Genomic DNA, 15,905 nt, shown 5'->3' on the forward strand with positions numbered 1-15,905 from the left:
TGATGATAGATGTTTCAACCCTATTCTTTTATCAGTTTAGTTTTGTCCTCCAGCTTTTTAAATTATTCCCTTCTAACTGGTGAAACTCTACATTCAAGCTTGACTAAAACTTTACCCTGTGCACACCAGTTAATTTGACAGTTAAGTCAGGGGGTGAACCAGGTGCAATTTAGACTACATAAACACAATATATATCATATATAAACGATGCACTGTGTATGAACACAATACACACTGTATTCTCTATGTAGTTCCCTCTTCCACCAGCAGATGTCGCCAGTCTCTGTCTCCCTTCCAGCACTTCCTGCTACTGCCCCACCACTCACCTGGTTCCACTTGAATCTTAATTTAAAATCCAGCATCCATAAAACCCTTTGTTTTACCTGTTGTCATCTGGACTAGGTCTTAGTTACTTAGGGTTCGTTTCACCTGAACACCTTCTCATACGAGAACAAAGAAGTTAAACCAACTCCTTCATAAATTTTGGGTTCCTCTCACCAGGCACCGCATGTCTGCTGACCCACCAATCAACTGTGCAGTTCACCTCTAATGACATCCACACCCTGTTCGGGTTCAACCTACCTACAGCGCCACCAACACCTCCCGCTTCCAAGACGTTGCCCCAACACAATCAAACAGCTGGATTTCACTGTGACTGACAATGCTGTGTTTTGTGATCAGACGAGGAGAAGCTGACCTGCGCCTTTGAACAAGGCATGTGCTTCTGGAGACGGGATCGGGATTCAGACACTGCTGACTGGATTCGGGTCAGCGGATACACATTTCCCCCACCGGCGGCGCGTGTTGAGCACACGCTGGGCAACGGCTCTGGTGGTGACAAACAGGATCCAACGTAGCACTGATGATGAGGCCGGTGCTTCTTACCAACATGTCATGTTTCTACATGGTCACTCCTCCGAGCCCCAGCCAGCAGCTGAGGAACTTCACCATCCACAGGGTCCCTCTGACTCCCACACAACTCATGTGTCTGACCTTCCTGGCCAATCCATGATCATTTTGGTCAACCCCCATTGAAAATCGGTTTTATCTGTATTTTAAATACATTGAGCTCTGCTTGTTGCATTTCCACATGTTGCTCTTAGGGCAACTCAGAACTGATCTGATTGGCGCCTGGTAGGTGTTACCTCATGTGGGATTGGCTGTAGGCGTCCTCTGAGACCTGGACTCTACGCAGAGTCTCTGCCTTCAGCTCTTGGATTGTTGAGACCAGATGGTCGTTCTCATCATCATATTCTTCTCTGTGAAGCAAACTAATGAATGATGCACATCTAAATGAATCAGAGGAACCAGGCTAGAACCAGAATGGGGCTGTTCTGGTTCCAGCACAAAGCAAAATCCTATGTTTTTGTGGGTTCTATGTCTCAGGGCGTCTGTGCTCACCAGAGGCAGCGTTTGAACCGGTAACAGCTGGATTGATAACTGTACATGCATGTACTCCTCATCTACACAAACTATTGTTCAGTTTATGCTTCCTGACATTAAAACACAATTCAACATCTCGAGGGCCATGATGGATGAAGGACCAATTCAAGAGAAGGTCATTTTATTCTTTTACACTTTGTAATGAATGACAGTTTCACCTCAACAGACTCCTGGTTCCTTGAACTGATTATCAGAGTCCAGGATTAACAGTCACCACAGAGTTGAGTGTAACTAAACAATCACAGTTACTTGACATAAGCTAAAGACTAAAAACGTAACGTGAGCTTATTAAAGTCCTTGAATTGATGAAAGTCAGCAGTTTCCTGATCAGATTAATGGTCCATTGCTTGTCACAAATCAGCTCAGCTTCAGTTTCTCATTGAGCTTCTTTGACGTTTCTTCCACTTCTTCGTCTTTGACCATCTTTTCCACAATAGGTTTTATTTTTCTTAGTAATCTTTGGTAGAATCGACGCGTCTCCTTCAGCTCAGCATCGCGTTGTTTTTTCATCTGTTCTTCTTCCTGCTCCTTTTTTGCTTCTCTCAGCTTCTCCTCGTACTTCAACTCCACAGCTTTTACTTCTTCCCCCAGTTTCTTCAGGTAAACATCTTTGAGCTCAGTCTCCCTCTTCTCCAACATCTTTTCCACCTCCAGGTAGGTGGGGTTGGAATAACACCTTCCTCCATTTTTGTGCACCATGTCCTCTACCTTGTTCAACAGTTCCAGGACCTGACCCCGATCGTTGATTTTGAGGTTATTGAAGATGTGGTACCTCTCTCGAACCTTGTTCAGGATCTGTTTAAGGTCAGGTGTGGCCGTTTCCAACATCTCGTTGAAGTCGCCCTGAACTGCATCTCCATGGGTAAAGAGGATTATGGTGTATTTCCAGGCATTTTCTCCAAAGATCTCCTGCACCTGTTTCACAGCTTTTCCTTCCTCCTCTGAGAAGAATACCGCCGCCTTGATGACCAGCAGGAAGGCGTGGGGCCCCGGGGCCGACATGTTGATGCATTTGGAGATCTCTCTCTTCACGGCGTCATCCTTCTGGGTTGTGTCAAAGAGACCTGGAGTGTCCACGACAGAAACCCATCTGTCACACACATAGTCCTCCCTCTTGGTGCATTCACTGGTCACTGAGGAGAAAAAAAACACACTTTTAGATTCACTCGAGCAAACTGAGCAGTAAAAACAGTTTCCTGTTTTTACATTTCTTTGAAACCAACTGATGAATACCTGAGATTCAATAACCTGCACCAACACTAACTGACTTCACCTCGGGCCGTAACAAACCCAGCTGCACCTTCACGCTAACAGGTCTAACTGGTTTTATCTTAGTCAAGATCAGTGCTTCACAATGAAGGGAAACAGGTTATCTTCCATGTTTCTCTTGTCTTTGTTAACGTAAATGCGATGAAACTAGAAACAAAGACTGAACTGTTCTGTTCATATAGAACACAGAGCTAAAACAGAGGCTATGGGCAATAACATCACATCACAGTATCAAACAAGAGCAGGAAACGTAAACACGCTGATGCTGAGTCACAGCAGCACTAGAACACGCCAGCAGTGCCGTGCATCCAGGCCTGTAGTGGTAGAAGCGGTTACGATACCTGAGGAAGGACCATCAGCTTCTTTGAAGACGTCCTGTCCCAGGATGGTGTTTCCACTGCAGCTTTTCCCCACTCCAGTTTTCCCAACAAGGACCAGTCTGACTGAAAACAGACCAGCACATAGTTCTCATTCAGTCCCAAATGCACCTTGAGCAGAACCTGGCCCAGCTTCTACAGAACCCGTATCATTGTGTGAATGAAACAAACTTGCATCTTAATGGCATGTGATTTATTACTGTAGTTAACACCTAAACAGTCCCCGGTCCTCCTGGTTCTGATTCTGATCCCCAGCGGGATCCGGGATGACCCACCCCCTATAGCCCACAGTGCTTTGTGGATCACTACATGTGAGTGGACTTACAGTTCAGAGGATCCCCTTTGCTGTCTGATCTTCCACCTGTTCACACAGAAACAGTCAATAATAAAGATGCTTCTAAACCTGTTCATTCAACATTTCATGAGTAATAAACGCATCTGCTCATCAGGAGAGCTGAAGGTTCAGAGCTTCAGAATTAAATACACTGACTACCTGCACCTCATCATCATGTTCTGATGGTGCTGAACTTCTCATCTTTCCTGGATTTATTCATCACATGTTAAAGCGATGATGATTCAGACAAACAAACTCGATTTGTGTCAACACAAAGTTACAGCTCTGACGGTTTTATTGTCGCATATTTAATTTATTTATATCAAACACTTGAAGTAAATCGTGTTCACTGTCGGTAGAGTTAAATCTAATTCGACATTCAGACAAACATGAATAAAAATAAACAGGCAAAACGCTAAAGTAAAACCAGAATAACGTGGGACTTACGGGACGTTTGTGCCGTCGCCATCAGCGCGGATCCAACTCGGTTCTTCTGTTGACTCACTTCGACTGACGGACTGCGGTTCGAAGGCGACCGCACCAGTTCATCGCCGGAGAACCGGTTTGTCGCCTCCTCCTTCAACCAGAAGTTCGGCTCCTCCTTCTGCGGCTTCACCTGAGTTCGAGCTGCAGCCCGAGAGAGAACGGAAGTAAGACGAGGACGCTCATTCAAATAAATATAACACATTTTCTAACGTTCATCTGAGCGGCTTTACTCTCACACATGGATCCGGTTCTCACCGTCGTCCTCCTGGGAAGAACCGGAGCCGGTAAAAGCGCTACAGGAAACACTATTTTGGGACAAGACGCGTTTAAATCACTGTCCTCGTTCGGACCAGTGACGACTGCAATCTCTGAAAAAAGAAGAGAGTTGTTGGGCAAAATGATCAAAGTGATCGACACTCCAGCAATATTGGGTCACGAGGATGAGATCAGAACCCGCTGCCAGGACGTCCTGAAGTCGCCCGGACCCTGTTTGTTCCTGGTGGTTGTGAAAGCTGGTCGCTTCACTGTTGAGGAGGAGAAGCCTGTGGACGCAGCGATCAGAGTCCTCGGGAAAGACGGGATGAAAACCTCGTGCCTGCTGTTCACGGGTGGGGACAAACCAGGAACATCCCTGGACCAGTACATCCAACAGGGCAACGGGACCAAACTCCCAGAGGTCGTGGAGAAATTTGGAAACAGATGTTTTATGTTCAACAATCTAAGTGAGGACAAGTCAAGTCAAGTCAAAGACCTGCTGGAGAAAACTGAGCACCTCAGAACCTGGTACCAGCTGGACCTTCCATCACAAGGTGAGTGCGTCCCATCGGTTCTGGAGCCGAAGGTCTCTATAAGAAGCTAAGCTGGGTCATAACAGTGGAGAGAGGCTGAACTGGGAGCTGGTGTCATGTCCATCATTCATCCTGTCATATGCTGATCTTCACCACTTCACCTGTCTCTGGTTCTGTCTCTCAGGTATCACAGTCGTTCTGCTGGGAAACTCGGGTTCAGGTAAAAGTGCTTCAGGAAACACGATTTTGGGACGAGAGGCGTTTAAGTCCAGACCTTCTCTAAAACCTGTGACGACGGAGATCAGACAGGAAACGGGACGGTGGTTTGGGAAGCAGATCTCCGTGGTTGACACCCCGGGAATATTAGGATCAGAGGAGCAGATTAGCAGATGGTGTCAGGCTCATCTGGAGTTGTCCAGGCCCTGTTTGTTCCTGGTGGTGGTCAGAGTGGGCCGGTTCACGGAGGAGGACCACCGGGCCGTAGAGGCGGCCGTCAGGTCCGTGGGACCGCGGCGGTTGGAGACCAGTTACCTGCTGTTCACAGGAGGAGACGGTTTGAAGAAGTCGTCTCTGGACGACTTCGTCTCAGAATCTGAAGGTACTTCACTTTCAGCGGTCATTCGAAGGTTTGGAGGCAGAATCCACCTGTTTAACAACAAAGACCCGGGACCGGAGCAAGTCGGAAACCTGCTGCAGAAGTCAGGTGAGATTCACCTCCAGCTGTTTGTTTGTGGCTCTCTGAATATTTGTGCTCATGTGGTCTGTGTTTATGTCTGTTCTGTGCTCAGCTTCACATCTCCTCAAGTCTGTGGATCAGGTGGACCGAAGGCTGGTTCTGCTGGGTCTGTCTGGAGGAGGAAAGAGCTCATCAGGGAACACCATCCTGGGATCGGCCCGGTTCAACATAGATTGTGGGTTTGAGGCCGGAGTGGGCGAGCCTGTGAGTAGGTCGGCAGCAGTGGAAGGACGCTGGGTCACAGTGGTGGACACGCCAGGATTCAGTAGCAGAGACACAGATTACACTCAGGTCAAAGAACATTTCAGCACAATGAGCCGTCTGTCTGCTCCGGGTCCACACGTCTTTGTGTTTGTGCTGAGGATCGGCCGGATGTCCAGAGAAGACTTCATCCTAACCAGGTCTCTGCTAGAACTGTTTCACAGGGCTGCACCCAAACATACCATGGTTCTGTTCACCCACGGAGACGACCTGAAAGGTCGGAGCATCGATGAACTGATCCGGTCCAGCACCTGTATGTCTGAGCTGGTGTCCAAGTGTCAGAGGAGGTTCTGTGTGTTTGAGAACAGTCAGTCAGGAGACAGATTTCAGGTCAGAGAGTTCCTTGATAAAGTGGATGACATGGTTGCTGATAATGGGGGCAGGTATTGGGGAGAAGAGGCTCCATGTGACGATGAACTGAAGGTGGGGAGCTGGTTGTTCAGAGAGAAGATAGATGAGTTAAACTTTTCATTCTCCCATACATTGTCTGGAACTTCTCAGTGTTTGGACCAAGTTCATAAAAAGCTTAATGGCTGATTTCAAGCTGTGTGAATTCTGCCTCGACTGAAATGTGTCTGACCGTAACGTGATCCATGTTGGACCAGCGCATTGTTACCAGAACACTAGCTCTAGCAAGTTGAACATCTGCTTCAACCTTCAGAGATTACCTAAAGTTCCCTCTGTTAGTTTTCAGTGTTATGCGACAAATAAAAACATCAGAGATCTGTTGAACTTACATTATGTGAATGTTTGTTTGACTTTGTGACAGATTTAAAGGATACTTCATGGCATAATTCAGATACGGGGAGAACTTAGAACTTAGAATTTATTTGTTGGGCACATATAAATAAATATAAATATATATCCTGCACAGATAAAAGTCTAAATGCAAAGAAAGTACATACAATAAAAAAACATCAAAATAATTATATATTATGATGCAAATAATATTAATAAATAATAATAAAAGAATAAATAATAATATAAACAAACAAAGCAGACAGATAAAATGATGCCAACTCAAACTGTGCAGAACTTTCAAAATAAAATACACCATTTAGATGCTTCCATGCCCAGACCTGGACTCCATAGACCAAACACTAAATTCATCATTTAACATGCAGCTAATATTGTGAGTATTTTTTAGTTCTTTGACATTGGTTAAGTCTTTATTTGATGCAGGGCCTGTTAAAATACAGCCACATTCCAATGCTCCCTGTTGGGAGGAGCTCGATGCACCTGGGGGTGTTCCAGAAAGCAGGTTATGTGACATACCCAGGTAGGTTTCAGGGTATGTTAGTGATTATCATCAGCTTCGGGTTCCAGAAACAGAGGTGACTTTCTGGGTATGTTTGCAACCGTAGCAACTTGCTCTCTGAACGGAACCTGCTCTGGAGCAGGTTCTGTTTCAGGTTTAGTTTGTTTCAAAGGTTGTTGACGTGGAGGCGCAGGTTTTTTTCCCCCCATGAGAGGGTCATAATGCCACGTATTCATGTTTAATCTTATCCCAGTGATTGTGAAAAGCAGCGTTATTGTTTTTCAAAAGAATCGTTAATATATTTAACAAACCAGAGCATGTGGTAAAGGCAACAGTGTGTAGAGTCCTTCGTACCATATGTCTGCACACATATTTAAATACGTACACATTGGACGTGCTCACTCACTCACTCACTCACTCACTCTTCATTTTAGGGTTTCCAGATGTGATTGAGTGCATCGACGGCACCCACCATTCTATTACAGTTTTTACCAGTCGCTTTGACGTAGACGTCCAGTGAAACAACACATTCTCTTAACAGTTCACACACAGGTCTAAACAGTGATTCCAATGTCATAGTGACATGCTGTGTTTGCAAATGGCCCTAAAACCATGTCAAAACACAGATGAACACGTCCAATCAGTCATAACACAGTGGGCAGCAAAATACAAACCACTGATCTCAGTGTAAATCAGTGCTTCATTGATTGTCATTGGAGACTTTTGCTCTTTGTAGTTTATGTTAAATTTACCTTTTATGCAAATAATTAGATTCAGAAATGCTTTGATTTATTGAATCCATAACATTCATTTTTCAAGCCGTGGCAGAAAACTGAAATATTGTAAATATTACAGAAAATACACTAAACTAAAATACAGTCAAATCTGTTGGAGAATGAGACACAGCCACTATTGATACTCAGTCTGATTTAGACCTCCTCCATCCATGCTGGTGAAGATCAACACAGACCTGGGACCATTTTTAGGTCTAAAGACTGATAGAAAATTGAAGATTTTTGTGGAGGAGTGTGAAACAGGTGCTATGGTGAGTTTATACTGGTCTTACTCTCATGAGTGTTAAATGTTTTGCAAAAGGGAGGAGAAAATGTGTCAGTCCAATGAGAACAGGTTTACACATTTGCTTCATGTGTCTGATGCACTGCTGCAATAGTAATGATGAAAATAAATGGAACCTAGGTAAACAGGTCAAGGCGACCGATAAAAACTGTAAAGCTCCTTCAGTCAATGAGAAAGACCATGTTAATAGTAAGTCATTTCACAGTATCAATGTGCAGGTAACTATTATTTTGGAGTCTTTTGGTTTAAAACCATTACTGTCTCTTCTAACCAGGTACAGTAAGTTGTAGCCAACTCTGGTCCTCATTAGCCACAGTCCTGCTGGTTTTCCACTGGACTGTGGCTCTCGTGGATCAGGGTTCCAGTGTGTACGTGGCCTCAGGGTTCGTCCAGAGAGGGCATGTGACAATATAGTGGCTTGTGTTGTCCTTCAGGACATTGCCACAATACTAGGAGAGCCACCCTCCCTGTCCTGATGAAGAGGACCAAGAGGATCCAGCAGTGAACCAAATAGACCACAGAGATGGAACACTCCTAAGACACATGATTTGTCAGAATCACTTTTATTAAAAGGTTTCCGCACCAAAGTTTCCTTTTCCTGTTTTATTTTGTAGTCATTCCCGGTTTCTATTTTACCACGTTTTCGTCTCGCTTTAGTCCTGGTCACGTGATCAGTTCAGCTGCTGTCATTCCGTTAATCACAAGCTCTTTATTTAATCACCAGTATTCTGCCAGATGGTCAAGTCTTACTACCACGTTCCAGCGCTCTTGCTTTACTTACCCGTTGTTTAGTCCTTTTTGATAATTCCTAGCCTGAACCTTAGTTTTGCCTGCTCCACCTGATACCAACCTGCTGCCTGTTTTTGACCACACTCTTGCCTGCCTCCTCTGTACCACTGCCATTCTGCTATCATGTTTTTGACCATTGCCTGTATCCTGACGACGTCTGTATTAAACTCCTCCAACTCCCCGAAGGCTTGTCCATCGCAGGTTGTTTGTCTGAGGAGGAGAATCTGCAACGTAATGGATTTCTTCTGCGCCGACTTACCCGGGGACCTCCGCACCTTCTTTTCGGCGCTGGCAAAGGACTACCAGGAAGCAACCAGCCCAAAAGCCAAGCTAAGGGTTTTCGGACTCTCTACGGTCAGCTATGCTCGAGACGCGAGGAATTGGAGCACATTGTGCACCACGGTCCCTCGTTCAACCCCAGCGCCTGGCTCTCCACCGGAGCTCCACCGATGACCAGTCCCTGCTGTGCTCCTCACCCAAGGTCACTCCCTGGCTCCTGGTTGTTCTTGTGGTCCTGCTCGTGTCTGCCCAAGCCTCTTCTCCGGCGTCTCAGCAGTCGACAGTGAGCAACACTGTCAATGAGCCCCCCTCCGGGGGTCACACTGTCAGCGAGTGGTAGTGCTCCTGGAGGTGTCCCCCACATTCAGTGCATTCTAGTTTCACACACTCATGGTCAAGCTGGGTTGCAGGGTTCTGCGGTACCTTTGTCTGCTGCCCCCTGCTTCTCCCTGGTAGGGGTGGGTGGGCGGGGCTTGGGAGGAGCTGTGGTCCCTGCCTGGGGCCACGTGGGCGGCAGGCCGGAGACTTACCCTCCCCATGAATGAGATCAAGCGAATGGTGTGGGTGCGAGAATGTATCTGAGAGTGCATGGTTTCACGTATGATTGACTAGTTTGTTGTGAGAGAGTTTGTGGTAATGTGTGTTGATGTATGTGTGGGTGTGGGTGTGCGTGTGTGTCTGTGTGAGTACGTATGCATGTGGTGCGGTTGGTTTGTTGGGGGTCTCGTTTTCTGACCGGGGTATGTGGATCCGCAGCCTGGGTGGTCTCTTTTCTGCCAGCCCCCACCAATTGCCGGCCTCGTGTTGCAGACCTGATGTGGTGCCAGGGGATATGGACAGGCCAATGGAGTAGGTCCCGCTCCGCTTGTGTGGGGGTGGAGGACTGGGGGCTGGCCCCACTCTGGGCGCGGGGGCATCTCCTGGCGGGCTCCCTAAGGACCGTGGGTCCTCGGGCTCCACTCTTTCAGGCCGACCCTCCCACCGGGGGGAGTGTTTGCCCCTGGTTCTCATGGGGTGGACAGCGTTGACCCCCGGTGGCCCACTCTTACCTCGAGTGCTGTCTCTGTGGCTGCTGCAGCTCCGCCTGGGGGGCTCTGTGTGGGCGGCTTGGGTTGCAACACCTGCCCTCCTGGACCTGAAGGTGTGTGGGCTCCCTGGCTGCTGGGATTCCTTCCTCTGCTTGTTGGATGGGCGTAGTGGCCGAGCCCCTCACATCACCCTTTTCTCCACAAGTGGCATTGTTCATGTACCAACGTCTGCCTCACCCTTTGGGTGAATAATGTTAAACTACAGCTTTACTAACCTTGTAGTGGGACACTCAACACCTGAGCTGATAAACAGGCTTTTCAAACTTAGTACTACTGTAGCCATAGTAGTAATAGCCATGGCTATTATTAAGTATTATGAGATTATGTATAACAATGCATATGTGTATGTATATGATATATGTATATATTTGTATGAGTGTGTGCACATACCTTAACACTATTATTGGTATTAATATTAATTTCAAAGGTAAACCAAAGTACCTTATTTATTTTGCACCGATTGTTTGCATAACTGATTCGCTTGGTTTCAGCAGCTGGTTGCACCCTCACCCCTAACCCCCCCCCCCCCCCCCCCCCCCCCCCCCCCCCTCCCACACACACACTCCAAAGCAAAAACTCAACCTGTCCTCCAACACACGACATCATACATATTTAGGATAAACTAAATAAAACATTAACATTACATTATAACATGTCATGTGATTCCCACAACATTAACAATTGAAAATTTCATTGTAATAGACAATTTCTCTAAATTAAATCTTAAGAGAAGAGGTTTTTCACTATTCTTGGATCTCACAATAAATGATTTATTACTTAAACAACATTTATGGTACTAAGCGCCAGGCCGCTACGTGGCGCTGCAGGCGGCACGGACTGTTGACATGTGACGAGGAAGAGGAAGACAACGAAGAAGAAGAAGAAAGACATGATCTTTAGGAGCATAAACCGAACTGCGCAGCGTTGGACAATGGTCGGAGACATGTGAGTGTAGGAGGTGGAAGCGTTGACCACAGGCTGAAGCACCAGCAGACGGAGCCGACATGTTTCCCAGCAGCGTGGAAGCGAAGCGGGTGGAGATCCCGTCCGACGTGCTGGACGACCTGTGCAGGTGAGAGCGCCCCGGGACGGAGCTTCATCCAGAGGCTTCACCGCAGTTTCAGGACGTCACACAAATGTAGCCCCGACACTAACACTTGAAACGGGACGTGGTGTTGGTGCGTTAGACTGAGAGTTTGGAGCTTGTATTCTCTACGGAACCCAAGTGTGTTTTCCAAGCGGGTTCCAAGAGTTCTATGCAATAAAGAAAGACTGTGAACCGTACACGGTTTAAACTTAACGGTCCTCTGTGTTGCCTTTGTTGTGATTCGCTCCTATAAAAACTGAACTGACAGAAATAATCAGTGTGGAAGCTTTAGATGAGAAGCTGCTGCTTCCTTTAGAAAACCCCAAGATGTGGTGGAAGAAAACTGAAGCTGTTTATTAAAGTGTTAATATGTTTGTTTACTTCTTTGTTTGCAGCCACAGTGAGAATCACCAGTGTTTGTGCTAGAAAAGGGAGAAAAGCGTTTTGTATTCATTTGTCGTTTGTTGGGTCTTAACCTTTGCTTTTTTAGAAAATAAAATTGTATTGGTGGAAAAATAAGCTAAACTGACGGTTTAAGCTCTTGACGTACAGATCAAGATACAGATTTTGCCTTCCCTCGTCTTCCATGTGTGTGTGAGTTGTTCCCGTTATGTCTCCTGTCTTTCCAGCCGGTTCATCCTGCACATCCCCAGTGAGGAGAGGGACAACGCCATCCGGGTGTGCTTCCAGATTGAGCTGGCCCACTGGTTCTACCTGGACTTCTGCATGCAAAACAAGCCGGGAGCGCCTCACTGTGGGATAAGAGACTTCGCCAAAGCTGATATCCTTCCATGTGTTGTAGTAACAGAGGCCTGCAGCTCTGATCAATAGAAGATGTGGAGTTTTTCCCTGACGGCTGAAAACTCTTCCATCACTGTCCTTTTCTGCTGCCTCATGGAGAAGATGTTCAGAAGGTCCTGGAGCAGTGGAAGGAGTACAAAATGGGTGTTCCTACCTATGGAGCCATCATTCTGGATGAAGCCCTAGAAAATGTGAGTCACTCTTTGAAAGATCAAATCATCATAGGTGTAGAGTTAGGAGGAAGATGCATCTGAAGCATGTGGGCAACTCATTCAACATTGAATCAAGGCCTGAAGAAAGTGGAACTAATGACCCCTGATACTCATTCTGTACCTGTTGTGATGCATTCGCTGTCTCCTCAGGTGCTGCTGGTTCAGGGCTACCTGGCCAAGTCTGGCTGGGGTTTCCCAAAGGGGAAAGTCAATGAAGACGAGGCTCCTCACGACTGCGCAGTGCGTGAAGTAAGTAACCGATCAGCTCCGACTCACAGAAGCTCAGGGGCCGTTTCCATGTGTGTGTATGTTTTCCAGGTTATGGAGGAAACTGGCTTTGACATCAAGAATCGCATCTGCAAAGATGTGTACATAGAGCAGAAAATCACTGACCAGCTGGTGCGTCTCTACATAATCCCACATGTGTCCAAGGACACGAAGTTCAACCCCAAAACCAGGAAGGAGATCAGGGTAGGCCGGGTTCCTGAGGGTTCCTGAGGCCGGGTTCCTGCTGGGTTCCAGCTGACACGTCCTCACGGTCTCCTCCTGTCTTGTAGAACATCGAATGGTTTCCCATCGAAAAGCTTCCCTGTCACCGGAACGACATGACGCCCAAGTCGAAACTCGGACTCGCCCCCAACCGCTTCTTCATGGCGATTCCTTTCATAAGGTGATTCTTAACATTACTCATGATACAGTTAAGCAGTGGCTGCATTATTTGTTTCATCTTGGTAAATGAATGTCATTTGTTGTCACTAATCTCACAGACCTCTGCGAGAGTGGATCAGCCGTCTCCGAGGCGACTCCACTGACAGCGATGAGGACTCTGCTCCCTGCGACGGTGCTCGGTACAAACCTTTCCTTCTTTCCTGCTCATGAACAGGGTTCTTATTGTTAATGAACTGCTCACTCATGACACCAGACCCATATGCCTGAACCTTGCATCACATCCCTGGTCTTATGGCAGAGCTTGTGAGCGTTTTGAAGCATGTTTCCTTTCCTCTCCCCGTCTCAGGACCAAGTCTCGCCACGTCACCAGCAGTGTGGACGCATCCTGTGGAGACGTCTGGACTAAACACAGGCAGCAGAGAGCTGTGGGCACGCTGAGCCAGTATGACCTGAACCAGGTCCGTTTGCCTCAACAAGCTGTAGTAGTGTGTAGTGTAACTGAAACCAACGCTGGGCTCCAAAACACATCCTCCAGTGAAGCGTTCACTGGTTGATGTGCTTCTTTTGAATTGAGTTGTGTGTCGTCGGTTCAGACTCTGACCAGTGCTAATATAACCCATTAACATGAATGTAGCAGCTGGGACGGGCTCCAGCTACAGTCAGTTTAGATGATGCGATGAATATGATTTGGGTTGTATTGTTTTCACCTCTGTTCTTTGTTATGTAGAACCCAAACCTGAAGGGCAGTGGAAAGAAAAGTCAGGAATTAGCTTACGTGAAGAAAGGAGCTGAGAGTGGAGCCAACCCTCAGATGAAAACCGTAGGTGGTTCCAGATGCTGCAGAGTCTGAGTGTTTAGACGCAGCAGTAAACTCCTCTTTGTTTCTGTAGAAAGAAGAGAAGAGGCTTCAGCCCAGACGACTGCAGGAGAGCTTTGACAGAGGTACGTTGTGTCACTGACTCAGTGAACCATACGGTGGCTTTTTCTCACCAAGGGAACACGAAACGTTCATGCTGATCTCTGCCTCTCGCTGTGACGATGGGATCAGCATCCTCTCAATGAATGGAAGCACATGGAAGATTTCTATGTTTACAGATGTTTATGTGTTGAGCCTGAGACTGACGTCAGATGCGTCAATGGTAAACATCCTAACTGCTCAGAGCCGTTCAGACTGCTTAGTGTGTGAAAGCTTGACTGGGGACCACCACTGTTTCAGCTCACACCTGTAAGGAGCAGACGTTAGGTGGACAAAGGATGGAGGTAGTGAGTGGGTGTGAACCCTCCTCCTCCGTCACAGGTGGTTCAGTGTGTCCTTCATGGGACGTGTGAAGTGAAGACCGGCTGCGTCTCCTCTGTGTTTGTCTGAACCACTTGTCTTCTCTGTCCACAATGTGAATGTAACAGTTCCAGTCTGGCTGGGTTTAGAGCAGACAGGAGTTTTGCTGAGACACCATCCATGTAGCTAATGACCAGAAGGTTCTGTTCCTGGGTCTCTAGGATGAGGAGACTTTGCACAAACGGTTTGTAAAGAAGCTTTTCTTTTGGCAGACGCAGGTGGTCCAGCGCCCGTCAGCAGAGACGGTGAACCGCTGCTGTCCTCCAGGACTTTCCTTCACTTCAGATTTGACAGAGACGCCATCATGAAATGTTTTGACTACTGACCTGGTGGATAAAACCAACGCAGCTCAGCCTGGATGTTCCTGAAGCACCACACTATTAGTCACTAGCTGTCTGCCTTTTCAAACACACAGCTCTGTTTTAAGGTGAGCCTTAGGAGCCGCTGCTCAGGAAACCAGGGATTTTTTTAGAGAAACTGAAGCATTTTAACCACAAGGCCACAAAGTCCCCCTTTCATCTGTAGCTGTAGAGTACGGTAGGATTTTAAGAAATGAATGAATTTCCTCAATTCTCCCAAATTAGTCCAAACTGTTAATGTTCATTGAGCTGGAAGTGTTTTTAACAGGTCTGCTGCTGTCGAGACTAAAGTAATACATGAAGACATTCCTGCTTTCGGCCTCCACGACTTTTCAATTGTTCTATTTGAATGTTTGTTCCTGTTGTTAGTTCATCTAAATAAAGAAAAATATACAACTAAAAATTTGTTAGAAGTAAAAACCACAGACGTGTGTTGGGTTAAAATTAAACAGATACATTGAATGCATTTTTTTATTTAATTCTGTATTTTATTACTTGTGGAGCATTTGGACTTTTTGGGAACATAAGAAACAATCTTCCATGAAAACAAAAAAATTAATTAAAAAAAGTTCATCCTTTGCTGCTGCTTCTTATGAATTTGAATAAAAATGTTGGGCCTTTTAGCAACAACAGCTGAAAACAACCATGAAATCAACACCTCCTTGTGAAACTATATGGAATTTGTATAGAATGAACCGTCATGTGAAGTCTGTTTATTACTAACTGTAAAACTCAGTCCTCAAGTTTCACTGTGATCCTAAATAAAGTCTGTTTTTATACACACGAGTCCAGTTCAGGCCTTTTGTATATATTGATTATTAACATGACGGAGCCATTTCTTCATTCTTTGGACTCAGTATTTGTCATATTTTATAAGGATTTTGAAATAAAACAATCAAACCTGATGAAATGTAGACTTTTATTTTAATCTTATTTCCCTGAGCGGCCCAGTTTAGGTTCATCAGTGATGTGCACACAAATCTACCACGCTTCATGTTTCAGCTCACATCTGGGTCGAAGGTCAAGTCGTACTTGTGTGAATGAGCCACAGCTTCCACGGTTCAGTCACCTGCTGCTACAGCTGATGGAAATCTGCAGGTTATGTTCCCCACTGTGTTTACACCTTTTTCATCACCCCCAAATAACACATTTGGCTTGTGATAAAACCTTTACCCTGTCAGTCCAGCAGAGCAGACGTTAGGAACATGTTCTCCTGAGAATGTGTAACCTGTGGTGGAGCGTTGATTAAAGGTATG

At 46.2% G+C, this 15,905-nt stretch overlaps 3 protein-coding genes across 3 annotated transcripts; 2 read left to right on the top strand and 1 right to left on the bottom strand.

Moving 5' to 3' along the window:
- Positions 1 to 1,547: 1,547 nt before the first annotated feature.
- LOC114866984 (GTPase IMAP family member 7-like) lies at positions 1,548 to 4,018 on the bottom strand. Its single transcript, XM_029169279.3, has 4 exons — positions 3,871 to 4,018; positions 3,415 to 3,450; positions 3,054 to 3,155; positions 1,548 to 2,576 (listed from the first exon to the last, which is right to left on the bottom strand). The coding sequence occupies exons 1-4, from the start codon at positions 3,890 to 3,892 to the stop codon at positions 1,801 to 1,803; spliced, it is 936 nt and encodes a 311-aa protein (XP_029025112.2). The 5' UTR covers positions 3,893 to 4,018; the 3' UTR covers positions 1,548 to 1,800.
- A 95-nt stretch (positions 4,019 to 4,113) lies between these two features.
- On the top strand, positions 4,114 to 6,430 carry LOC114866935 (GTPase IMAP family member 8-like). Its single transcript, XM_029169196.3, has 3 exons — positions 4,114 to 4,718; positions 4,882 to 5,400; positions 5,486 to 6,430. Exons 1-3 carry the CDS (start codon positions 4,148 to 4,150, stop codon positions 6,229 to 6,231), a joined length of 1,836 nt encoding a protein of 611 aa, XP_029025029.1. The 5' UTR covers positions 4,114 to 4,147; the 3' UTR covers positions 6,232 to 6,430.
- Positions 6,431 to 11,030: 4,600 nt separating this feature from the next.
- On the top strand, positions 11,031 to 15,435 carry dcp2 (decapping mRNA 2). The gene is made up of 11 exons (XM_029169260.3): positions 11,031 to 11,257; positions 11,902 to 12,053; positions 12,137 to 12,264; positions 12,436 to 12,534; positions 12,604 to 12,756; positions 12,843 to 12,955; positions 13,053 to 13,133; positions 13,301 to 13,412; positions 13,682 to 13,774; positions 13,845 to 13,896; positions 14,503 to 15,435. The coding sequence occupies exons 1-11, from the start codon at positions 11,190 to 11,192 to the stop codon at positions 14,613 to 14,615; spliced, it is 1,164 nt and encodes a 387-aa protein (XP_029025093.1). The 5' UTR covers positions 11,031 to 11,189; the 3' UTR covers positions 14,616 to 15,435.
- Positions 15,436 to 15,905: the final 470 nt, after the last annotated feature.

This window comes from Betta splendens, chromosome 12 (genome assembly GCF_900634795.4).
Source record: "Betta splendens chromosome 12, fBetSpl5.4, whole genome shotgun sequence".
Taxonomy (NCBI): Eukaryota; Metazoa; Chordata; class Actinopteri; order Anabantiformes; family Osphronemidae; genus Betta; species Betta splendens.

Excerpts from the sequence above, each read along its gene's own strand:
- LOC114866935 (XM_029169196.3), top strand. The coding sequence starts at position 4,148 with ATGGATCCGGTTCTCACCGTCGTCCTCCTGGGAAGAACCGGAGCCGGT. Across the intron at positions 4,719-4,881 it reads GCTGGACCTTCCATCACAAG|GTATCACAGTCGTTCTGCTG; the intron begins GTGAGTGCGTCC and ends TCTGTCTCTCAG. Across the intron at positions 5,401-5,485 it reads AAACCTGCTGCAGAAGTCAG|CTTCACATCTCCTCAAGTCT; the intron begins GTGAGATTCACC and ends TTCTGTGCTCAG.
- dcp2 (XM_029169260.3), top strand. The coding sequence starts at position 11,190 with ATGTTTCCCAGCAGCGTGGAAGCGAAGCGGGTGGAGATCCCGTCCGAC. Across the intron at positions 11,258-11,901 it reads GTGCTGGACGACCTGTGCAG|CCGGTTCATCCTGCACATCC; the intron begins GTGAGAGCGCCC and ends CTGTCTTTCCAG. Across the intron at positions 13,413-13,681 it reads GCCAGTATGACCTGAACCAG|AACCCAAACCTGAAGGGCAG; the intron begins GTCCGTTTGCCT and ends TTTGTTATGTAG.
- LOC114866984 (XM_029169279.3), bottom strand. The coding sequence starts at position 3,892 with ATGGCGACGGCACAAACGTCCC. Across the intron at positions 3,451-3,870 it reads GGCGACGGCACAAACGTCCC|GTGGAAGATCAGACAGCAAA; the intron begins GTAAGTCCCACG and ends CTGTGTGAACAG. Across the intron at positions 3,156-3,414 it reads CAAAGGGGATCCTCTGAACT|TCAGACTGGTCCTTGTTGGG; the intron begins GTAAGTCCACTC and ends GTCTGTTTTCAG.